The 25,436-nt window shown below is 41.0% G+C and overlaps 1 protein-coding gene across 1 annotated transcript in view; it reads right to left on the reverse strand.

The window, feature by feature from the left end:
- The window catches only part of ABCA12 (ATP binding cassette subfamily A member 12), a 130,036-nt gene that overhangs the window by 74,613 nt on the left and 29,987 nt on the right, over positions 1 to 25,436 (reverse strand). The window contains exons 4-17 of the mRNA XM_019554537.1: positions 24,931 to 25,019; positions 22,584 to 22,693; positions 20,752 to 20,937; positions 17,868 to 18,046; positions 16,112 to 16,224; positions 12,189 to 12,285; positions 7,932 to 12,062; positions 7,121 to 7,236; positions 6,003 to 6,109; positions 2,829 to 3,082; positions 2,613 to 2,725; positions 1,959 to 2,083; positions 651 to 824; positions 162 to 326 (exon numbers count right to left, since the gene is read on the reverse strand). Of these exons, the coding sequence (XP_019410082.1) occupies positions 162 to 326; positions 651 to 824; positions 1,959 to 2,083; positions 2,613 to 2,725; positions 2,829 to 3,082; positions 6,003 to 6,109; positions 7,121 to 7,236; positions 7,932 to 12,062; positions 12,189 to 12,285; positions 16,112 to 16,224; positions 17,868 to 18,046; positions 20,752 to 20,937; positions 22,584 to 22,693; positions 24,931 to 25,019 (5,959 nt within the window). The remainder of the gene's footprint in view (positions 1 to 161; positions 327 to 650; positions 825 to 1,958; positions 2,084 to 2,612; positions 2,726 to 2,828; positions 3,083 to 6,002; positions 6,110 to 7,120; positions 7,237 to 7,931; positions 12,063 to 12,188; positions 12,286 to 16,111; positions 16,225 to 17,867; positions 18,047 to 20,751; positions 20,938 to 22,583; positions 22,694 to 24,930; positions 25,020 to 25,436) is intronic.

Consider the following 25,436-nt stretch of genomic DNA (forward strand, 5'->3'; position numbering starts at 1 on the left):
CAGGGCACTAATATCTTAAAAGAAATGAGGTAACCTGCAGATATTTCCCTATGCACCCACAGCTATGTCCCTAGACACTTATAGTTTCTATGGATAACAGAACTCTGTGTAATTATTCCAAAGGCATTTTTCCTCAGGATCATCCTAAGAGTAACACACACCTCAGACAGGACCACTTTTCTAGACTGTTGTAGGTTTCTGAATGAATTAATTGCTTCTGACAGTGGAGATATACCAGATGCCACTTTGTTTTTAAATTTTTTAATTTCTGTCAGGAAGTCCAAGAGCTTCTCTACAGATTTCTGCAGTTCTTTGGGGAAAAACATCTAGGAGAGAAAAGAAAGAAGCCAGTAATTCTAAACGTACATATACAGACTTGCACACATACATTCTAGTACTAATTCCAATGTACTGATTATGGGATTTTCAAAGCATGTTTACTTGGGAACAAATGTCCCATAGGAAATAAATGGGACAAGTACTTCTAAATTCTTTAAGCACTTCTGAAAGCTGAGCCCTGGTACTTTGTGCCCAGCTTTAAATAATCAACATAACACACCAGTGCAGGTACACCTGTTTATGTCATTTAAAATCTTAACCATGGCAGCTAATAAAAACTACAGAAAATACTCTACAATTTCAACACAAACCTTATACATGAAATTATAAACATCTAAATGTCGTAAAAGTGTGACCCCTAGGATGTAAGTCCGGCGAGTCCTTTCGGGAAGAGACAGATTGCAGAATTCCTTTGTCACTGCTTCTAGCTTTGGGTCAGTAGCGTGGATATTACATGACTCCAACTGGAGGATCTGAGAAATGAGCTGTATATGCGTAAAATAAAATCAGATTTGTAAATGGTTAGACTTCTCCAATAAGCACGTCATCAATGTCTTCTTGCATTGCTGAGAACTGAGAAATACAAGATTCTTCCCATTATTTCTGGGACCAAGTAAAATAGTAGAGAGTTACCCAAAGGCTACAAACAGACTCTGCATTTATCCCAGGATTAACTATTTTATCCTGGGACAAAATGAAATAATTTGCTCAGACATCCATGTTCATTGTCCCAGGATAAATCCTAAACAGGTTCACAGGATAAGAAATACTAACAGTTTATCCCAGAACATCACAAAGCACATCTGAATGGTTATCTCAAGACTGCATCACTGAATCTGTGGCAGAAAAGTGGCAGTGAATTCAGATGTTCACAACACCTGGATAAGAAGGGCAATGTGTGTACACACAAATCCTGGGATACTTCTGGCACAAATACAGGCACAACTTGTCCAGGGGCAAATTCAACATCTGTTCCTAGCCACAGTTTTCACAGTTTTAAACAATGTTGGTGTTTCCCTCTCCTAGTTGCTGACAAAGACAAGGTTTAGATGAATCCAGACAAGATGGTGATGATGCTCTTAGATGTGACTGAGCAAAGAACCATTTGTAGCTGTATTTATCCAAGTTACTGAGGCACATGTGCTCATCCTTGGAGTAGAAAATTCAATTTGTGAAGGTAATTTTGGATTCCTAATACTTCTGTAATTCCTAACATCACAAATGATAAAAGGTACTCATTCCCATTTGGATTGTGACCATTTCTCCACAATGTGGACATAGCCACAATCAACTAGACTTTCATGACCATCTGACTTTCATGACTGTGAGCCTAAGTAATCACAAAGGATGTGCCCACCAGTGGCTGTCAGTCTGAAAAAAAAAACAACCATGCAGTTTTGTCCTTCAATAGCTGCACTGGCTTACAGAGCTCTTCTGGTTGTTTATTCCAATCTATAAAATGCTACTTACTTTGTCACCCATGGGAACCACATATCAACCTCTATGGTGCCACAATGGAGATATCCCAAGCTGCCTTCACGAGCAGCCCCTAGATTTACATTAGTTATCTATGAACTGAAAATGAACAGGACCTTCAACTCGAACAGAAGTAAGCTTACCTGAGTTGTGTTTTCTGGGACAGGTATTTCCATCAGAGTACTGATACTTGCTGTGGACATTCCAGTTTCATTTATGAGCTCTTCTTTCATCTCATCAACATTTGTAAACACATCCATTAACAATTCTTTAACACAAACAAAAAAAAGATATGGTACCTTTCTCTTCATTTAATTAAATATTACATACATGCATATTATTCACATTATTCTGGGTACAGGAAAACGAGCAATTTTACCCAACAGATATTATACACATTGTCTGACAGTAGCACAACTATATGGCATACATAAAATATGTCTAAACTTTCATGGATATTTGTCATGCAACAAATTGGAACTGGTACTGTCCTTGATAACTGTAGGGATTGTGGAACAATGTCTTTTGGGTCCAGCATGGGCCACAGTTCATCTCTGCTCAAAGAACAGGTCTTTTTTTTGGCTAGATCCAGAAATATCAGTCAATGGGCTATCTGAAGCTGAAAGTCAGACTATGCAAAGTACAAAAATAAAAGCTAACGGATACAGCACCTGTTTGCTTTACCCACTTAGTTTCCATGACACATGATAACATTTGCTGAGGGAATGTCAACAGAAACAACTAAATGAGTGACCACATTCACAACCCAAAGTTTTATAGCGATTGTGTAAAACTACCTTTCTTTTCAGGAACGGTTGCACTCTCAGTGATGTTCACCATGGAACTGATAGTAGCCACATATTGAGCAATATCTTGAAAGCAATCCATCTGTGGTAAATTTTCTTGAAACCTTAAAAAAAAGCATAGGCAATATTAAAGGGAAGTAAGTAGCTACTGTGAGAAGTTCAGGAATGAAATAATAGGGCAAAAATAAAAACTTGAGGTGGCCTTACCATTCCATTTGCAACCGGAGTTTTGTAGGATCTCCAATCAGTATATCCTGGAGTTCCTGAGAGATGCTATTGTGATTAATTACATTGGTCACAATGCGATCACTTAGCTCAGCACTGTGAAGGAGTTGCTCATGAAATTGACTTTGCTCACAAAGTGCTTCAAAACTAGTATTAGGGAGATAGCAGATATGTTGCACTAACTTAAAGCTCTCACGGACACAGAGAAGTTTTGTCAGGTTTTGGAGGCGAGAGATCTTTAAATAAAAACAAGAGACAAGACAAACATTATATAATAGAAATGTAAAAACTGAGTTTTAAATTAAAGGCATCACTTTGCTTTTCTTTGAGACTTGATTTTCAAGAGCTTTAGTTTAAAAGGCCTTGAGCTGAACTGCAAGGCAGAGTGACCCCATAGCATGAGAGGTAGAGCCTTGTGTGGCATAGGAAAGTAGCCTGGAAACTGGGAAATCAAGATTCAAATCCTGGCTGTACTGCCAGCCTGATGTGTTACCCTAAGGAAATTGCTTTACTTGTCAGTACCTCTGTTTCTCTTGCTACACTTTCTTTGCCTTGCCTATGTAGACTGAAAGCTCCCTGGGGTAGGGACTGTTTGCAAGTGCCTAGCACACTAAGCTTAATAAATGCTACTGTAATACAAATAAGTATCAAGAGCAAGGTTGCTGTTATTAATGGTGATGTCTATTACACGATTACAGCTTTGCATAGTCATTTATTTCCTCTCTCAAATGGACCCTTTATTTTAATAAAAATTAAGCACAGTAAGCAAGCCCAAAGACAGGGCTCTGTGCTGGTTCAGTATTACTCAGGCACTTAGCCTACCTTTGGGTATCTAAAATGAGATCCTCTACACCTGCTTTGGTATATTAAATGACTGGAGTGGTGTAAAAATGCTCTAAAAGCCCTGGTTGCAATTGGGAAAGATTCCTCAAGTGCAGGCATGGAAAGAGAACCCCTCACGAGCACTTTCAGAAGAGGATATACTGGTGGCAAGAGGAGCATATTGATAGTGCGACCACAGCCTGCAGGGATTTTAAGATGTGCTGCAATGCACCTGAGAAGGCTGCTGTAATCCAGATGGGCGTGGGGTTGTCTAAAATATGCAGGGAGCCTCATGTTCAGAACTGCCTAAGACTGGAAAGACAAAAATGGCTTAAATACACTTTGCTCTCTCTCTCTCCCTGTTCTACACATTTTGCACTGCAACTCTTAAGCCTTCCTGCTAAGCCAAGGACTGTCAATGAAAAACCCAAAGAGGTCACTCCTGTTTTTGGGACCACCTGCCAGTGGCACCAGAGTGTCTGCTCAGAACCTCTCTACATAGCTACACTGTCCTATTATCAGGTTTAGGTGTGCATAAAGTTGGAGCAAGTGGGAAGGTCTAGTTTCATGGGGATGATTCTTGGCTTGACGTGGCCTTAAAGGAACAGGGAACTCTTGGATGCTTATCTTAATGCTTGGATGCTTATCTTGATGGGGTCATTTGACCCTAGCTGACTTCCTGCCCCTGGGACAGGGGGCTGGACTCGATGATCTTCAAGGTCCCTTCCAGCCCTAATGTCTATAAAATCTATGGAACAGCACAGAAACTCATTCCTGTTTGAAAATCACAACCAATAGATTTTTCATCTCAACTGTGTCATATTTAGGGGTGACAAAACATTATCTTGGAACTGCTTAACCCAGCTCAATCTTTTAATACCGAAGACCTCGACGAGAGCTGCTGAGTATTCACAGCCATTGTTTAGATGTGTAAAGGCAGAACCTAAATTCTAATGCATATTTGCTGAAAAGTTTGGCCTTTGTAGCTTATTTAGCATTAAGCTGACTAATCAGTTTGGATCCTCAGAACTTCAACTGTATGAGATTTTTCAAAGCAACGTTAAACCCATATTCCTGCTATGGCTTTCCAGAATGGTTCAGAGGAAAATAGCTACATAGAAAACAGATTAAGAAAGTCAGATTAGCACAAGAAAAAGATGACACACTAGTATTAGAAAGTCAGTCTCCATTCTGTTAAAATCCTGGGTCTGGAACTCCAGCAATGAAATCTCTTATTTATTTTACAATTTGTATTATGTTCATTTCCAGGGACACCAGACAAAATGAGGGCATGCCTTACAATAGGTGCTGTAGACAAGTATACATGTGGAGAGTTCCTACACCAAATGAGTGTGCCTTGTTAGTTACAAAGGAGAATTTCACATTTCTGTTAGGGCCTAATTCCCTATGGCTGTCAAAGGTATTTAGCTGCTTAACTACCATCTTTACTTTCAAATGATGTATGACTTTCAAATAACCTGAAAGAGGTTGGAGCACAGGTTTCATGCAACTGATGTGCTTAACTCTGCTAGATGATTTGAAAGTCTCACCCCCTGTTAATGGCAGGTGAATCAGATATGGATAAACCAGAAGATTTAGATGGCTTGCATAGGGTTCTTAAGAGACTGTCTCCTTCCGTGCCTGCACCTAGGGAGTCTTCCTTGAGAGGCATTTGTTGCCATCTTAGGATGGATGATGAAAAATGTAATAGGATAAAAGAGCAGAAGCATCTATGCTTTCTCTCAAATCTAAATATACATTTGTAATAACTGCATGGGAAAGAATATTCTCTCTTCAAGATAAGTGCAACTCCCTCCCCACTCCTCTGCCCCACACAGGCACAGGAAGCACCAGTAACATCCAGTCTTCAGCCTAGCTCATATGAGGAGTTTTTAACATTGTTTTCCCTAAACTGGATTCCTGAAAACTTCACTGGTCATTCATAGAAATCCTAAAATTCATAGGAAAATGGGGATTGGGAGGGACCTCAGGAGGTCATCTAGTCCAACCCCCTGCCCAAAGCAGAACCAGCCCCAACTAGATCATCCCAGCCATGGCTTTGTCTAGCCAGGTCTTTAAAACCTCCAAGGATGGAGATTCCACAAACTCTCTGGGTAGCTGGTGCCAGTACATTACTACCCTCCTAGTGAGAAAGTTTTTTCCTAATAGCTCATCTAAACTTCCCTTGCTGCAACTTGAGACTGTTGCTCCTTGTTCTGTCACCTGCCACCACTGAGAACAGTCCAGCTTCATCCCCTTTGTAAGCAAAACAGTCTAGCTCCATTCTCTATAACCATGTAATACTCAAGGAATCCCTTGAATGAGCAGACTTACTTTTGACTTCAGGAGCTCAGAAATGGATGAGTGTTTCTCAGAGGTATCATTCTGAGTGAAAGGGGTCTTTTCTATCTGAGCCTGGTTCAGAAGCAGTGTTATATTTTCTGTAACAGAAAAAAAGTTACCGCAGATGGGACCCATGTTTATTACAGAAACCCTGCATAACTGGAAGCTTATATTTCTTCTTTGCAGACCTTTTTAAGGTGCTGATAAATGACAGATCTTTCTGAATTCAAAAGGAGTTAGAGGGGCTCAGCACATCTAAGCTTATGTTTTTCAGCCTCGAGTATAACCTCCTGATCCAGTCTGAGTAAAGTATGTAGCTGCATTGTTTCAGGAACTAGATTGTGACTCTGGGTATGTCTACACTGCACACAGTAGTGAAGTGAAGAGACACCTGAGCTAGCTGGATGCTGCCAGCAGCACAGCTGAGCCAGCACACAGTTCAGTGCAGGTGCTTATTCTGCTTCTAGAACAGGCTTAATATTACTACCCATACTTAGCTGTGGGCTGCCTCAGCTATGCTGCTAGCAGTATCTAAGCCGCCTTGGGTATCTCTATGCTACATTGCGGTTGTTGTGACAGCTGTGTGAACATACCCTCTGACAGTCACTGTTTGATCAGTGCTTGCTTCTTGCTCTTTGGGGGATAAAAGTCATTCAGGTGTTCCCATACAAATGTACTAACTACAGTATAATCAAATAAAACACCATTATGTCAGTGGAAGCTTACTTCTCAAAATATTTTTTAAAGGAAGAAACTGTAGCAGAGCACGGCAGTAAAGGGGAGATCTCGCATCTTAAAGTTGAGTCCCTATTAAGTTTTACTTGAATGCCATGCAGCTGCATAGGAAAAAGATCATTTTTTTCTGATTATGTGGGTTGACAAATTACACTAATAGTCTGACCTCTAAAGATCAATGAATACAAATACACAAGGTAAAAGGGTCCTCCTGACTTTCAGAGGCTCCGAGTTCTCACCAAGCAGGTTAACCACAAATCGAAGAAAAAATGCTCAGCAACATTTCTTCAAGTCATGCACGGTAGTGTTTTAAAATAATAGGCTTGAAAGATTTACAGATTAAGTTTGATATCATTGTATGAATTTATTCTTACCCGACAATTCACTGTCTTCACTTTCAGTCAAATTCATTAAGCAGACCAAGTAATGCTTGTAACTGTTGTTTGCTGCCACCTGCAAGATAGCTTTTTCAAATTCTAAAAACAGAAACCTGTAAAATAGAATGGAATAAGTATATTTACGTTACAAAGAAACAAAGAGAATTACTGAGCTTTTTCTTAGCAGCATTGTTGCTAAATCACGAGAGGTGGTTAATGAGTATCTCTTCATAGAAGACTACTGATTTATATCAGATGAGGACCTACTCCACAGTAATTTCATACCTGAAGTTCCTCCCAGTTTTTGTTGCATTGGTTCTTTTTGCCATTATCTTACAAATAATAATGATAGTCCAGTATGGATATTCATTCTCACATAGTGAGAAAAAGAAATTTGGCTTGAAGCAGTCACTTTTTCAAATGCTATTAATTGATCTAAAATAGCATCAGTGAGAAAAACTGAAGAACAAGTGGAAGAGAGCTAAGGAGATTTATTCTGTGGGGGTTTAAGTAGTTAATACTGAGACCATGGAGTTTCCCCAAAACATTTAGCAGTGACCCAACTCTGTTCCTTAGAAACCAACAGTTAAAACTCCCGCTGATTTCAAAGGGAACAGGAGTCGGAGAACACTGAACATTTTTGAAAGCTCCACCTTCAGTGATTGTATGTCTAAGGGCATACAAAATTTTTCTTATCCCTTGTTAATAATGTTAATCCCTGTTAATAGTCAAGTAAGATAAAATGCAAGCCAAAAGTAATAATTGCTTTAACATTCTGTTATACTTATGAAATCAGAAATAAACTTACTGTGCAACCACGCTGTTCAGAGACTTGGTTTCTTCCCCTGAATTCCAAGGCCAGGTCTTACTAAGAAGGGTCTCTGCCATAGTCACAAAAGGATGAGAGACACTCTCAAAGACATTCTCAAGATCTGTTTTGTGAACAGTGGAAGCCGGGTCAAAGTCCAGTTTCAACAAATTTAGCGGATCTGGAGAGTTCAGATTCTCAAGTACATAGTGACTGACTTCTATTATTCCTGGAGCTGACTCATTGTTGCCAAGATCACTTTTCATTATTTCCAACAGCTTCACATACGCAGCCACCTCTGTCAAGTTCCATTTGGTGCTCAGCCAGTTGTTAACCACATTCCAGACCCTTGAAAAATGACTCCATTCAGAGAGATTGGCAGCATCTTGGAGCAGCTCATACATACTGGACATCCGCTGGACATCATCCTGTCTATCACCAGAAAGCATAAACAACGGTTTCCAGTTCACCGAGCTGCCAGAGAAATTTAATGAATCTGCGTAGGTTTCATTCAAAATAAATGAAATCAAAATGTTTAATGGATAGGAATGGAACACACTATCCACCATGCTCTGGGTGATTGGTACTTGACAAGACTCATTATTCTGGGATAGCTCCCTAGAGAGGACTGTCAGAGTTTCATGCTTTTCCTGTATCCAAGAATTCCCCAAGTCAGAGAGACTGTTTAATCGCGAAAGAAAACCCAAAGAAAACTGCAATGACTGGATGACACACGATAGCTCATGGGAAAAATATGCCCTGTTGTTTTGGTAGATGTTAGCAAATTCTGGGGTCAGATCTAGGGTATTCACTGCAAGCTGAAACAATTCAGAAAATGTGGTTCTGTCCTTAGTGTCCATGGAAGTAAACAGGAGTTTGCAGTGGCTTCTTGTTAAGGACTCACTAACCGTGACATTTTCAAACATTACCTGAAGCATTAGATGTAGAATATCTTGAGCGGAGCAGTTCTGTAGCTTTTTATTACTACTGTAACCTTCTCTGAGGAAAGGGCTCAAAGCTAAATGCAAGAGCTTCCACACTTCTATTTCTAATGAAGTATTGTGCTGCAAGTAAGTCTGGTTACGTTCCTTTGGAAGTAGCTGATGTGAGAAATTATAGACTGCATCAATTTTTTCTTCACCGGTTGCTTCTTCCAATCTGGGGTCATGAAGGATTTTCACTCCTGCCTTCAATATTTCAGACCATCTTTGGGTGGATTTCCTGGCAACGTTCATGAATTGATAAGTAGTTTCTAATTCAGTGATATTAAGTATTTGCTGGAGATCTTTTAACATAAGCATACTCTTTTGTAAGGCTTGTAAATATATTGAGGCTGTAGGTGCTTTGGAGTCTTCTCCATCGTTCCCTTGGAATGTGTCAGATATAACGTCAGTTAACTGCTCTAGTTCTTTATTGAAAGGAAGACTGGAGCCATTTTTCTTTGAATTTACTTCATTATGCAACACACCTAGGAGTGGCTCATCAGCAAGATTGCGTGTACTATTCCACTCCCTGGGCCATAGTGTTTCAGCAATGTGCCAATATGTCTTCAGCTCATTCCACCCAGCTCCATCAGTTGAATTTTGGATATTTTTCATCAGTTCAGACAGAGAAGAGATCAACAGATAATGGCTACTTCTGTTCACCTTTGCCATGTGAGCAAAGAGTTTCTGGAAGTCTAAGAAGTGCTTTGTAAAATTTTCAGACAGTGGAGATGTCAGCATAAAATCTGAAAAAAGTGATGGGATTTCTTGAGTTGCATTAAAATAGTTGTTTCTCTCTCCAGAGAATGGTTGGATTGCAAGTGATGTCAACATTTTGATACTGTCCCATGTTTTCTCTATATTGATAGTGGTTTTATTTAAAAGGAGTTGATTCCAAATCACAGTAGCTAAATTTAAAACAATGCGAGCTTCCTCCCAATAGAGGTTATTATAGGAAAGTGTTTCTGGGACAAACCGTTTAAATCTCCCCAAGTCAGGTGTGTTGTTTCTGGCAGAAGTTATGTTGAGGAAGAGTTTTACTGAATTAAATATGTTTTCTAAATCTGAAGACTCAATTCCATCACTAGAGTTGTGAAGGAACTGATATGTTTCTGTTTTTCTGGGAACCAATCCAATGTCAACAAGAATTAGAGCTTTTTTCATCGTTTTCAGGAGTTTCACATACTCATCCACTTCTGTCAGGTTCCATTTGGTGGTCAACACATTGCCAGTGGCATTCCAGACTCTTGAGAAATGTCTCCATTCAGACTGACGGGAGACAGGTTGGACCATCTGTGATAGTTCATACATACTGGAGTTCCATTGGGAAACAGCTGACAATAGACTGGATAACATAGACAGCTTATGCCAGTCCACTGAGCTCCCAGAGAAATTTAATGAATCTGTGTAGGTTTCATTCAGAATAAATGGGATCAAAATGCTTAAAGAATAGGAATGGAACACACTATTCACCATGCTCTTGGGGACTGGTATTTGGCAGGATTCATTGTTCTGGGGAAGTTCCCTAGAGAGGACTGTTAGAGTTTCATGCTTTTTCTGTATCCAAGAATTCCCTGAGTCAAAGAGAGTGTTTAATTGTGAAAGAAAATCAAAAGAAACCTGTAATGACTGGATGACACATGATAGCTCGCGAGAAAAATATTCACTATTGTTTTGGTAGACGTTAGCAAATTCTGGAGTCAGATCTAGGGCATTCACTGAAAGCTGAAACAGTTCAGAAAATGTTTGGTTTTGCATGGTTCTGTTTTTAGTGTCCATGGACATAAACAGAAATTTGCAGTGGCTTCTTGTTAAGGACTCGCTAAGCGTGGCATTTTCAAACACCATCTGAAGCGTTAAGTGTAAAATATCATGAGCGGAGCAGTTCTGTAGCTTTTTATTATCATTGTAACTTTCCCTGAGGAAAGGATTCAAGGCTAAATGCAAGAGCTTCAACACTTCTGTTTCTAGGGAAGTATTGTGCTGCAAGGAAGTTTGGTTATTTTCCTTTGGAAGAAGCAGACGTGAGAAAATATAGACTGCATCAATTTTTTCTTTAATGGCTGCTTCGCCCAATCTGGTGCTGTAAAGGATATTCATTCCTACCCTTACTATTTCAGACAGTCTTTGGGTAGATTTATCATCAACATTTTTGAGTCGATCAGTAGTAGCAAATTTACTGGTATTAAACATCTGGAATTTTTTTAACAAGTCCAGGGTCTCTTGTATGGCTTGTATGACCATCGAAATATTGGCCATTCTGAAGTCTTTCCCACCATACTCTTGTAATATGAGTGTTGCAGATTCTATCAGCTTTTCCAATTCTCTATTGAAAAGAATACTTGAATCATTTTTCAGTGTGTAAAAATAATTGTGTGACATATTTAAAAGCTGCCCATAGGCAATGATGGCTATGTTGTACCAATTGATGGACCTTAGTTGTTCAAAAACACGCGAATAGGTGTTGAATTCTTTCCAGTGAGCTTCACCAAAAGAATCTTCAATTTTCTGCATAAATTCAAATGCTAAGTTCATGATCTGTTGGTGAGTTGTGGTTGTATTTGTCACGATATCAAAGAGTTTCTGAATGGCTAAGAGTTGGTCTAGATAGTTCTGATTGGTAGTAAGTTTAAGTATATAATCTGAAAACAAAGATGGGATTCCTTCCATTCTCTTGACATAAGCTTTTACATCTTCAGGTAATGATGAAAGTGAATCAAATATCAGCATTTTGATAGAATCCCACATCTTCCTTGTATCATTAGTTCTATTTAAAAATACTGAATACTGAATTCCCGTCACTATTTTTAAAGCACTTTGGATTTCTTTCCAGTGGGTTGTTATATTGTCAATGGAAGTGCCATTAAAGTCTTCCTGAAGTAGCACTGATATCAACTTATAGACTTCCTTACTTAATGATTTTCTTCGTTTATAGTGCATATTCATTTCCAGCTTCAGAATTTCAGACAATCTCTGTATAGTTTCTTTCTCAATGGTTCTGAACAAATTTAAGTTTTCAAAATCACTTCTATTAACATTTTCTTGAGAGCCTTTTAAAAAGCAAAGGTATTTTTTTATGTCTTCTAAATTCTTTGATGTGATGTCCCTTGCGGAGTCTTTTACATCAGAGGCTGCTAATTTTATTTTTCTAAAAAGAAAAATGTATTTTAGAAAAATATTAATCATTGTAAGTGAAAATATAAATTAAGTATAGAGAGAAAGCACATGTCAAAATATTTCATCATGATCTGTGGCTCTGTAGACCCTTTCTTACCTCAGAATTTCTCCAAACTGAGATGACAAACTGTGGTTGTATTTCCAATTATTGACAAGATTATTAATGTCAGTCATTAGAAAACTGTTATTTTTACCTACAGTGGAAATAGAAGGGCATTTTTGTTAGTCTTGAGAATGGCTCTCAACCTTTTTAAAATCAAGGTATCCCTCATTAGTCTCAAGGCACCTCTTAAAAATGCCAGCTTTCAATATTCACTTATATTTTGACTATGCAAAAAATAATAAAGCAATTTTTCTGTTGCAAAGAACCCAGAAAGATAACAACTGGTCAGAAAGTTTCTAGCACTATGGATTCCTATTGGAAATCTTTGGGTGCCTGTAGACGTGTAGGGACACTGCTCCAATATGCTGTAAGTACAATGCATTGTAGCAGACTCAATTAATCAAGTCTGTTGGAGTGTGCTAATTAGCACACTCCAGCAGCTTCTGTGTCTCATGTTTCAGGGTCCTTGCACTTCAAAATGGTGGTGGGGGTGCTTTAACTAAAGCTCATCAAATGATACACAAGATGCTGTGGGTGCTTTAATTAAAGCAGTTCTTGGAGCCACTCTTATTAAATGTCCATTCCCCACCCCAGAGCACATGTAAAAATGCCATTTGGATTTATCTTCTGAATCATGTTTGTACACCTAACAGCTCTTATATTGGCTAGGGACAGAAATAACATAAACCGGTATAAGTGATCAGAAACTGGTTCAATCCATAACATAACAGAAGTTCCATGTGCAAAAGTTGCTTTCAAAATGGTTGAAACCAGTTTAAGATAAAATTGGGTGAATGTAGTGCCAGACTTAACTAATTCAGGTTAAACTGGTTTATTGAACTTCTGTTAGTTAACTCACGGTCCCCCAGCATCCCAGGATGCTTTGCACCTCCCCCACAAATCACCCACTCACAGGAGAGGCAGGCTAGCCTTGGCCCAAGCTGTCTGCTCCAGCCAAGCAAGAAGGCATGCTATAGTCCCCTCTGGCTTCCAGCCTGGGCCACTGCAGGCATGTGGCTGCATTTCTAGAATCAAAAGTGAATGTCCGTTCACTTGCTTGATCGGTTCAATCTATACAGTTTAGATTAGACTGCAAAGATTGAATTAATTCAGCCTCAGGTTTTTTGACTGTCCATACTTAGCCATTATGTGGCATCCTGTGGAAAGAATCTTAAGGCACCCCAAGATACTGTGGCACGCTGGTTGAGAATCATTGGTTTAGTAAATGAACTGAAAACTATGGTCATGTTTGCAAAATAAAGCTAGGCTCCTAGACCCTATTTTTCCCCCATGCGAGATTTAGCTTGGTGCCACTAACAGCCTACTGAAAGCAGTTCTCCATTAGTATCCTACTAGAAGTAACAAAACTCCATGGTGGCTGCAAGGTAAATTTTTTGTGTTCAACAATAAATCTGCTTTTGTTTCTAATCAAGTCCCTTTCTATGCCCTCTGCTCTTTCAGGAAATACCAGCCTCAACCCTGCTCTCTGTTCAACCCAACAACTGCTTCCATACTTTCTCCCCACCTTGCATACCTTAGCTATAAAATGCTACTCCTATTCTAATCCACTTTCTCCTTACTTTCTCATGTAATTCAGACTGAACCAGTAGTTAGAAAACTGATCATGGCTTCATAAAGGGGCCTTTTAGGAATTGAATATATACAGTATATACATAGCTGGTTTCATAGTTTCATAATTGGTAGGGTTGGAAGGGACCTGAGCAGATCATCAAGTCCAACCCCCTGCCACAGGTAGGAAAAAATGTTGGGGTCAACCGACCCTGGCTAGGTGATTATCTAGCCTCCTTTTGAAGACCCCCAAGGTAGGAGCAACAGAAGTTCCTAGCCACCCTGACTGTGAAGTAGTGCTTCCTGATGTCCAGCCTGAACCTCCTCTCAGTCAACTTATGGCCATTATTCCTAGTTACTCCCGGTAGTGCTCAGAGGAACAGGGTCTCTCCCATTCCCCGCTGGTCCCCCCAGTAAGTTTATAGATGGCCACTAGATTCCCTCTCAGCCTTCTCTTGTGGAGGCTGAATAGGTTCAGGTCCTGTAGCCTCTCCTCATAGGGCCTACCCTGCTGCCCCCTAATCATGTGAGTGGCTCTCCTCTGGACCCTCTCAATGCTGTCCACACCCCTCCTGAAGTGCAGCAGCAAGAACTGGATTCAGTACTCCAACTGTGGCCTGACCAATGTCGCATAGAGGGGGAGGATCACCTCCTTGGACCTGCTCGTGATGCATCTGCGGATGCATGACAAGGTGCGGTTGACCTTACTGACCGTGTCCTCACACTGTCAGCCCATATTCATCTTGGAATCAATAATGACTCCGAGATCCTTTTCTGCCTCTGGGCTGATGAGAAGGGAGTTCCCCAGCTTGTAGGTATGATGCTGGTTCTTCTTCCCCAGGTGCAGTACCTTGCACTTGTCAGTATTGAAACCCATTCTATTCTCCTCTGCCCACCCCTGTAGCCTGTCCAGATCTAGTTGTAACCTGTTCCTCCCTTCTAACATGCCCACTTCTCCCCACATCTTAGTGTCATCCGCGAACTTGAACAGGATGCTTTTCACCCTCTTGTCCAAGTTGCTAATGAAGATGTTGAAAAGTGTGGGCCCCATGACTGAGTCCTGGGGATTCCCACTGCCCACATCACTCCAGGCTGAAAATGACCCATCCAATACCACTCTCTGGGTGTGGCCCTCCAGCCAATTTGCAGCCCATCTGGCTGGGTAGGCATTGACCTCATAGTCGCTTAATTTTTTGATGAGAATGGGGTGAGAGACAGCATTGAAGACCTTCCTAAAGTCCAGAAAGACATCCACTGCAACACCTGCATCCAAGGATTTTGTGACCTGGTCATAGAAGGCCACCAGGTTGGTCTGACAGGACCTGACTCTAATGAACCCATCCTGGTTGCCCCTAAGCATAATCTCCCCTCTGGTCCCTCACAGATGTGTTTTTGAATAACTTTCTCAAAGAGCTTCCCCAGGACCGAGGTAAGAAAAATGGGCCTATAGTTTCCTAGGTCCTCCTTCCTTGCTACATGTGTATTATATTTTTCCTGACCGTTCATATAATCTACTTTATGGAATGAAAAAGGTGAATTTCAAAGACAAAGCCTTCACTACTGATCTTCACTGTTTTACAATGAAATAACAAATTTGAGAACATTATCTCGCTGTACCATCCCAATGCAGACAAGGCACAGCTAGTTTTCACACCAATGGACACTTTTACATGTGCTCTGGTGGAGTGGGGTGGTGGGGGTGAGGCACTTTCATTAGAGTGGCTCCAAGAACCACTCTAATGAAAGTGCCATGGTGTCTCATGTGTCATCATCCCCAAGCTTCAAAATGGGGGGGAGGGGAGGAGAAGGGTGCTTAAACTAAAGCTCATTTGACAAGCTTTAGTTCAAGTGGCCCTGTTGCCATTTTGAAGCACGGGGATGCTGATATACACACACCAGAGGCTGCTGGAGCACAATTAATTGAGTCTGCTCTGACGTACTGTAGTTACAGCGCATCGAAGCAGCCTCCCAGCACATCTACAGGCACCCAATGTGATTAATCAAGTTAAACCTTTTAGTCACCATCAAGGATTATTTGTGACTAGCCAAAATAAGGTATAAAACTGCTCTGCCTTGCATACATTAAGTTTTTTACTTATATTTATTACAGTGTTGCTCAAGATCATATTTTTTCCAACAGCAAAGAAAAGCCACTTTGTGCTAATTTAGGAAGAATATTGTTTCTACTTGCAATGAGACATTTCATTTACTTGGTTTTGTTAAAAAATAAAGTGAGACTTCATAGGCCAAGCCCTGCATGCTATACAAGTAGTTGAGTTCAGTACAAACTTCCAGTATATTTCTGCAGTTTTTTTCAAGACAGATATAGCTTGTTTTGAGGAACTTACCTTGTTCTGAACAATTCAGGGAATACAGAAGATGCGTAGCCCCAGCCTGGGTGGTTTTGATTTCATCATTACTCATGACTGGTAGAAAAACCTTTTGTGCTGGCAGCAAAGCACTAAGGGGGAAAAACAATGAAAATAAATTGTGGTTCAAGGTTTATAGGAAGAAATAAAAGAGTGTTCATGTGAGGAACGGCTGGAGTGTGGGCTATCACTCTTAAAGTGAATGACAGACAAGTTGCTGCCCTTATGTTTAATTACTTGTTTGATCATGCATAATAAATAAAAGCAAGGGGCTCCAAAGGAAAGCAATGGCAGTGAGTGAATTGATATGTACTATACTAGCTGCGTCTACACAAGACATTCTATTGCGCATTAGACTAGTCTAATGCACAGTAAGGAATCACTGTCTACATGTGTGCAGCAATTACTGTGCAGTAGATTACTCTAATGCACCATTTTCTAGTACCTATAGATATAGGTACTAGAAATCAGCACATTAAACTAAAGTGCCAAAGCACTCATGTAAATGCTGACCAGAAGCAAATTGCTCCCAGTCAGCCTAGGTAGCTGGGGGCCACAGGGTGGTGGGGAGAGCTATAGGGAAAGCTGTCCCCAGCCCCATGGAGATTAGCCTGGGCCTGGCATCCAGGGGACCCTGGAGCTCCCCCTGGCTGCTGCAGGGGGGTCAGGCAGGGCAGGAGCAGCCCTAAACTGAACTGATCCTGACAGGAGCAAATTTGCTCCCAGAAGGCAGATATTCATATGCCCATGGAGGTCCAATTTAATGCGCCTGTATTTTCTGTGCAGAAAATTCAAGCACATTAATTGCACATGCAGACACACCTATTGCATGCTCATTGGATTCATCTTTATTTATTAGTTTTACAAAAAAGAAATATATACACTACTAAAATAATCAAAACAAACCTGGTAATGCATTGTGCAAGGAACAATTTCTTCCTCATAGACACTGAGTAGATAAAAATCAAGACAGAGAGAATTGCGGGGAGGGGTAGAGGGTGGGGGGATGACAAAAAGGCAAGGAAGTAGAAGGAGGATGTGTCATTATCTCATGCTATTTAATTTTTTTCTAAAAAAAATATGCAGATACAAGGGAAATGAGGGACTTTACAAATCTTAGAAAAGAAAAAAGTGTTAATTAGGTTCATTATATTACAGAGGAACTCATTTACAAAGTTATCTAGTCAATTCTTACAGGATTATGACTCTGATTCAAAAGACTACTGAAGACTTTGGTGGTCTTTCCATCACCTTCAGGTGGTATTGGATCCTATATTTTGCATGTGTAATGATGGTGGTAATTTTGGAGTGGGAGCAAAAGATACCAAAATTTGTTTAATGGGAAAAAGGTGGGGGGGGGAAGGGTAGGAACAAGTTGTGTGAAAAGCATGGAAGAAAGGCTTTTCTTCAGTTGTTGTTATGGGCAATTCCTTTCTATTTACCTATGATAGTGATAGCTGCATACTTGACTAAGACTCAAAACATTTGATCCCAGGTGACCTTTATTTAAATTACAAGCACCTGAGTGATATAAGAGCACGAGTCTTATTTTAAAAACAGAAGTAACCACAGATAAGACCAATTATCATTGAAAGTCAAAATGTTATCCATTGTCTTAAGAGACCTTTGAGTATGAAGCCCTATGGCACTGTTCCAAAAATATCAAGTTTTGTTTTTAAACCAAGTCTCTCTCTGTTGAAAGAGAGGCAAATCCATTGTGCCTCCATATTCCTACCTGCTTGTGTTCTGCAGAAAAGCAAACATGTCTTTCATTTTTATGCTAGCTTGAACCACATCTGGGGCCATCAAGAGGAAATGCCACAAAGAGGTTTCATTCTGCACTTGTGAGATGAGTGATAAAAATGAAACCATTTCTTTGACAAATGTTTCCTGGTATTGAGGGTCATGCCGCACCTTAAAAATAAAAATAAAATAAAAATAAAAATAAGACATGTCACTTACAGAGTAAAGAAGTAATAAAAAACTAGCTATACCACACCACCAAGATATTCACAGTATGAATACAGAAAGCTCCCAGGAATTTTTCACTGGTCCTTCACATCATCCTAAAAACTACCTTTTTTTAAACTATTACTGGGAATACAAAGTCCTGAATATGTGAACCTAAGGTCCTCTGTAACTGTACAATCTATCGTGAGTCATGGGCTATGAGTAGCCACATAGCTGCAAGAGCAAACCAGGGACAGAACTGTGACTCTGATGCCTATACCACCTTTCTACCCAGCAATAAGTCACACCCACTCATTCTCACTCCATGTGTGCCTAAGCCTGGTAATTAGGCAGCACCATGGCTTAAAGGGTCACCAAATTTGCAACCCATCACCACTCTGACACTGTCTCAGGAGGACCTGATAATGACACTGGGGCATGTGCTCAAGGTCCTTCTAAGCCATGCATACTTTCTTTTTCCTCTCTGCTCCATGGGGAAGCAAGGTGTCCCAATCCATTGCTTGGCATCGCTCAATACTTCCTCTGTCCCAGCTCACTGGTACTGATAGTACTTTTAGGGGCTGGAACCAGTCCCTGTTTATTACTGCCACCTTATTGACAATAGTTCTCCTCTCACTCAGGATCTGGCAGTATAGGCAAGCAAGAATGCTCTTTGAATCCCTGAGAAGGTATTTAGCTGGGCTCACAGTTGTATCACAAGGCCACATTCATCTTGACTGTAAAGCCACTGAAATGGATGGATTTACTCCCTGGACAAATTTGGCCTCTTCATCTAAATCCAGTTTCCATGTACTGTTTAAGTTGCTACAAGACTTGGAGTAGATCCATTTACACCTACTATTTGTTGTAGTGCATGACTAAGGAACCTTGTGTGGTTGAATAACGTGTTCTCCTCCATGAAATTACCTTCCTGGATTCCCATTCGTGGATTCAGGACAATAAGATACAACCCTCAGGTTCACAGGTTCAAGGTGAAATGACCGGTAACAAAACACAAACCAAGGAACACTGAGGAAAAAAAGCTAAATTCTCTTCTTGTGCAAACATGTTGAATGTCACTGAAATCAATGACCTTTACACCAGCAGGGCATTTACCTCTCACTGAGCTCAGACTCCCTTTCATACATGCATACACCAGTGCTGATGCATGAAGGCATTGGATATCTCAGTTAACCCGTTTTTAATGGTTCTGAATCCGTGTAGCACTGACACATGACTCCATGAAGCAACACATTCAGACAACTTCAGTCATGAGGGAGAAATGAGGCGGGTAGCTAAACTTGCTTTTTATAGAAGGGCTGGTCTATATGGGGAAACAGACCAGAATCAGAATAGCTATTGTGGAATACTCCCTGATGGGACACACTTCACACTTGCCATGATAAGACTGAGAACAATCTATTTACTATAGAAGTCTAAATACAAAGATCCTTTTCCTGCAAAAGAGAGTATACCCCCTCGTTTAAGATATGACAGCTTTACAAAACAAAGTACATGACTTCTTGAAAGAGATGTGGTACCTCAACCACAAGTTACTGGGCTTAGTGAAGAAATTACTGGATACATTTCTATGATCTATTATGCCCAAAGTGAAGTTAGGTGATCTTAATGGTCCCATGTCACTTTAACATCTATGTACTTAGCTAGGGTGACCATATTATAGTTAAGAGAATCCGGGGGGAGGGTAAGAGAATCTAGGCTGGGGGGCACCGCCACCATGTGCTTTTGCATGTACACACATGCACGCACGCACACACTCCAACCCCACAGCTTCCAGGAGCCCTGATGGCAGGGCAGGGCAGGGCAGGGCAGGGCAGTGTGGAGGCCTATGGCCAGTACCCATCCTCTGCATGCAGAGGCTGAACCTGACTGGGAGTGGCACCTCCACCTCACCACCAGCAGCTGCCCGGGGCTGCCACACATAGCCCAGGCCTCAGCAATAGCCATAGTAGCAGGGCACGAGGCTGCCAGTGGTGGGCAGCCATCCTATCTCACCCCATGCAGGTACCTGAGCTCTCCCCTAGCCTGCCCTGCTCTGGCCAATCCTCGCCCCAGGCAGGAAGAGCAATGCCCAACCCAGCTCACCCCCCTGCCTCTAGCCACTGCTCAATAGGAAACAGGCTGGGCACTGTGGGTGGCAGCAGCTTCTGCCTGCAACAACCACATCTGGGACTTTTTGCTTCAATTTACACCAACCTGTCAGGACACTGGGACAGCCTACAAAATCAGGGACTGTCCCAGGCAATCCAGGACATATGGTCACCATACACTTAGCAGTCCATATTTTCAATATTCCCCAGAGCTGTCACTATGGAAAGACAAATAGCAAAAGGAAACAAAACATACTTATGGTGGGATTTGTAAAACCAGAGCCAGTTATATGTCCAACTTCCATTGGCTTTTAATGTGAGGTAAGTGCTTATCTCTATTAGGTGGCTTAGAAAACCCCCTTCCATACACTTTTAGATTAGCCACATAGCTAGAGTGTAAACTCTTTGGGGCAGGGACCCCTTTCTTGTTCTGTTTGTACTATGCCTAGCACAATAGGTCCTGCTCCACCACTGAAACTCCCAGGCAGTTTCTGCAACACAATATAACAACAGCAATCCTTAATATTGTCATAGAAAAGAGAGGAGATGGATACATACCTGAGATACTTGACTTTTGAATTCTTGGAAAAATGACTCCAAAAGAGATGAGTTGGTAAAGCAAAATGTCCTGTGAATGTTTCTTGTCATGTTTCTCTCAGGGAGATTGTGAGAGGCTATATATGATGACACAAGCTTGCACATAATCATTTTGAGATTTGCTGCACTTGAATCTTGTTTGTTGCTCTAAAATGAAATTTTTCATTAGCAGTGCTTTAAAAAATATTTTGTCTAGTGATTTTAACCACTCCAACTAGGTGAGGAATCATTATCGGAGGTAATTTCATTTAACAATTTTAGTCCTGATAGTGTAGACATGCCCTGTCTACACATCGCCCTACAGTGAAGTAGTAATGTGCTATGTCACCATATGGTACGCTATGCCAACGAATGATCAAGAGTGTCTACATGTGGTCACCAGCTACATCACTGTAGCGGCACACTCCTCAAGTATAGCCCACCACTACACCAATGTAGCGGTGAAATTTAACCATATGCTGTGTGCACAGTGCAGTACACAATACTGTGCATTAGTATTTCCAAAAGGAAGTACAAAAACATGGCGCTGTAGCAACATCACCATATGGCAACATGTAGATGCACCCACATTTTACTAAAATTTTATATTTGTGAGTGGAGCCATTGAAGTCACCAGAACTATTCACATGCATAAATCTAAGGACATGTATATGGGTCTGTAGGACTTGACTCTTAATTAAAAAAAAAAACCCCAAATATAATTTTATAGTTAACAATTTATCAATTCTAAGTGCATATAATCCCTAGCATAATGATACACATTAAATATTAAAAAAAAAGCTTTTGTTCCAAGTTAACTCGGAGAGGAGTTTCTCATATCTCTAAATGAATACTCTAGCTTTTCAACCTTTAAATACAGAGGTAACTTAAGTATTAGAGATTTCTTTGTGTGGTAGCTTTCACCAAGTGCTGATTTTGATGGCAATGACCATGGTGACCATAATCTTTAGTTTAGTTTGAAAAAAGACACTTTTTACCAAAGACACATCCATATTTTGAATAAGCAGAGGGGTCCTATGCTAAAATATTGGGGGTGTGGTATGTGGGCATTTACTAGTCTGTGGGTGCATATACATGTGCATATTAACACAAAGCAATAAACTCTGGCACTTACTGCTGTGAAGTTTATTGCTCTGGGCATGCCATTTGCACTTGCAACCAGGACTGCAGCATGTTGAGCTGGTCTGGAGCAGCTCCAGCTGGCAGAAGGCCTTGGGGGTCAGCCCAGGGCTGCTCCCCTTGGCTCAACATGCTGCGGAGGGGCTGGCTGGGGCCCTCAGTCCCCACACTGAAGCACCCTCATACCCCACTTAGCCAGGGCAGTGTCTACACGTGTATTATGTATTAAGTAAATACAAGTTTTATTCCGCAGTGGAGTAAATTAGTTTACTCCAGTGTAATAGGCACACACGTGTAGATGCATGACATTTACTGCAAAGCTAATTACTGATCGCTGGGGAAGTGGAAATGGCGATCAGCAGCAAATGGCCTGGCCAGTCAAGGATGGAGAGCCAAGTAGCAAAATGAGAAACATCACAGGAGCCACTCCAGGTAGTATTTTCAGTGTGATTTATGGAGGTTCCTATTCATAATCTCTTTGAAACTCATCACTGCTATGTTTCCAAATTAAAAAACTGATTCTATTTCTGGAAAAAGAGTCTCAACTTTCAGCTTGAATAAACTGTAATAGCAACACTGAAGTCAATTTACACCATCTGAAGGCCTACTTACAAAGCTAGCATTTTAAAAAGGAAAAATTAAATCCATTCAACTGCACCTCATGCAACACTTACCCCCCCCAAAGTGAAGATTTTGTTGGACGTGTTACTTCTGGAGGTCAAATTGAATGCTGAGGAGGCACCTTCAAAGATTCTTTTCAAGTGATCTATATGCTCCAGTAGTGCTGTAACAATAAAGACATTTTAGACATTATAATTTACTTAATATTCCAAAACAAATGAGATCATAAGTCTCCACCTGTTGAATAAAGTATGTCATTAAAGGGTATTGCATGGGGCATTACTAGTCCATCTTCTAAGGTGTGGCTACTGACATGCCAAAATCATTCAGTATTTATATAAGGCAGGGAACTTCCAGCCTTCCCTGGGCCATGGGCCACAATGTACTAGCAAGGCACTGAGGGCAGTCTCTTACTTTTCCTTTCTGTATCTGTGACAGACAAAATTTTTGTGGTCATGAACAGCTGCCAACATTTTCACTGGCAAAAATATTGGCATTTTTTTATCATGACCATCTGTGGTTATTAGAAATGGGAGAATACGCTAAAAAATCTGATCATTGTCCAACCTAGTTTGTATTCCCATCCATTTTGATTCCCTTCTTGCAAATATTTTAGAAACACTTACTGAAGCAGTGAATATTTACTGTCCATTACAAAATATTCACAGAACACTAGTTTTGGTCATAAGGCAACAGTGATCCCCTGAAAGCAGTGACCATCTGTCCTGAGGGTACAGGAAAATCCAAATACATAGTTGGCATTATCATAACTAAATAACTGTGACACTTTGTACTGAAAATCCAGGACCTAAAGTTATACCTTTTTAATGAGATAAGTGAAAATTATCTGGTGAAAACAGCTTAAATAATAAATATCTACAATGCTGAAAATGAACTACAAAGAAATGATTATGCAGGGAAGTTATCCATCAAATAACTTTGAATAAGAAATGAATTTGTGAAAAAATTGTGAACAATTTGTGAAGAGAGAAAGCAAGGGCAAAATTCCTAAAATATATTTTGTATAAAATGCTTGACTGACTGAAGAGTCAAAGATTTCATAGCACTTTTTAAAAAAAATTACACCTGTAAAGCCTGGTATCTTGGCCTAATCCAACATTGGACTAATTCCTAGGAGTGTCTGAGCTTTGATCCTTAAGCAGGTAAGAATTTTTTGAGTTTTAATTATTGCCAAGAGTTTAAAACAAAATCATTACTTACTCCAGGAACCATAAAGAACATATCATCAGTCGTTGCAACTGTGCTCTTCTAGGATTTGTATCTCTGTCCAGAGAGTTTTAAAAGATCAACCTTTAAAATAACTAATCTTTATAAGCAGTATGAAGAGAAACTCTCATTGAATTGAATAATCTACTGTAACGAGGCCCATGCCCCGTTACTGAGAGGTGGAAGGAGCCCTGAGTCTGCCAGCCAGCCCCATCCTCTAAACAGACTCATACTGGCAAAGGGAGCTTTAAATAAAAAGGCTGCCCACCCCAGGTGCAGATAGGATTTGGCAGGCTGCGAACAGAGAGCGAGGGTCAGGTGAACCAAGGAGAAGCTCATAAGCCCAGGACCTGGTTCAGAAGAGTGAGTGTGGCCATAGAAGTCGTGAGAGGCAGAGCTCCCAGGGAGAGCCTGCCCGGGCTGCCTACAGAGGAAGTATCCTGTGCCTTAGGAGGGTGGCAGGAACCCTGCACCTGGACCAGCAAGATTTAAGTACCTCTAACTTTTGTATTGATGCTACTGCAGGGGGAGATTAACCCCAACAGGGAAGCACTGTGTTTTGGTAGCATTGTTTTGAGAACAGATGCTCATGTTTTTTATTTATTTTTACACCAGAGGACTGAAGTGGCTGTAAGGGGTGGTATAAACACCACTGGGGTGTGGGAGGGGCACCCAGTTCAGAGTATGCCCAGAGCCCACAACCCTGGGCCAGTGCATATGGGCAAGAGCCCAAACACATTTCAGAAGTAGGATAGCGCTGTGTCAGCCGACTGGGTATCTGACACCAAGGACCAGGGGGAGCATAACCCCCATGCCCACAAGGGATGTGTCTGGAGGCCGAGTGGCCAAAAACCTGCAGGAGGGCTGGAGCTGAAGCCCAAGAACCTAGGATCCTGGTGCAGCAGATCCCGTGCCATTGGACCCAGCCAAAGCAAAAGCAAGCTGAGGCCAGGAAGGGCCTTGGCTCAGGCAAAGTCCTACCCCAAAACCCACATCTGCCTCCTGAGTTCAGCCTCCCCACAAAACTATAACATCTTAATGTTCCTTAGCATAGCAGGAAAGAGAACCATTTGATGGGGAAAGGACCCAGATAGTCAGGAAGCAAGGGTGAGGAGACTGGAACGAGTGACTGGGGACCTTGTCATGGTCTGCACCATATGTGCTGTTACCTACCCAATGAAGCATTCCTGCTTTTTGGAGCTTCAGCACTCAGGGGTGACGGATGACTGTCCTTCCCCAGGTTAGCTGACTCTCTCTGCTTCCTGATGAGAAAAAGAACAGAAGAGTCCTGTAACTCCATATACAATGCTCATTACAGAATATACATTAAACTAGAGGTAGCTCAGGTAACAGAATTTGAAGACATTTAATGAAGAACAGAGTTACAGGTGACTTACAATGAACCAAGAAACTGGGGGCTCTTAGATTGCAAGCTTTTCACAGAAAGAACTGTCTCTTAGTAAATAATTGTATAATGACCAGCAAGACTGGGCTTTGGACTTGGTTGCGGCCTGCAGGTATAAAGTCTGGTATAAATAAGATTAATCTCTCTTGCACAAGTTTCTCCTACAACTAGGAGAGTGTGACTGGCAGTGTGGAGAGGCAGTTAGGAAGGCCAACTGCACCTTGTCATGCATCCACAGATGCATCTCGAGCAGGTCCAAAGAGGTGATCCTCCC

This window comes from Crocodylus porosus, unplaced genomic scaffold (genome assembly GCF_001723895.1).
Source record: "Crocodylus porosus isolate Cpor-Errol unplaced genomic scaffold, CroPor_comp1, whole genome shotgun sequence".
NCBI lineage: Eukaryota > Metazoa > Chordata > Crocodylia > Crocodylidae > Crocodylus > Crocodylus porosus.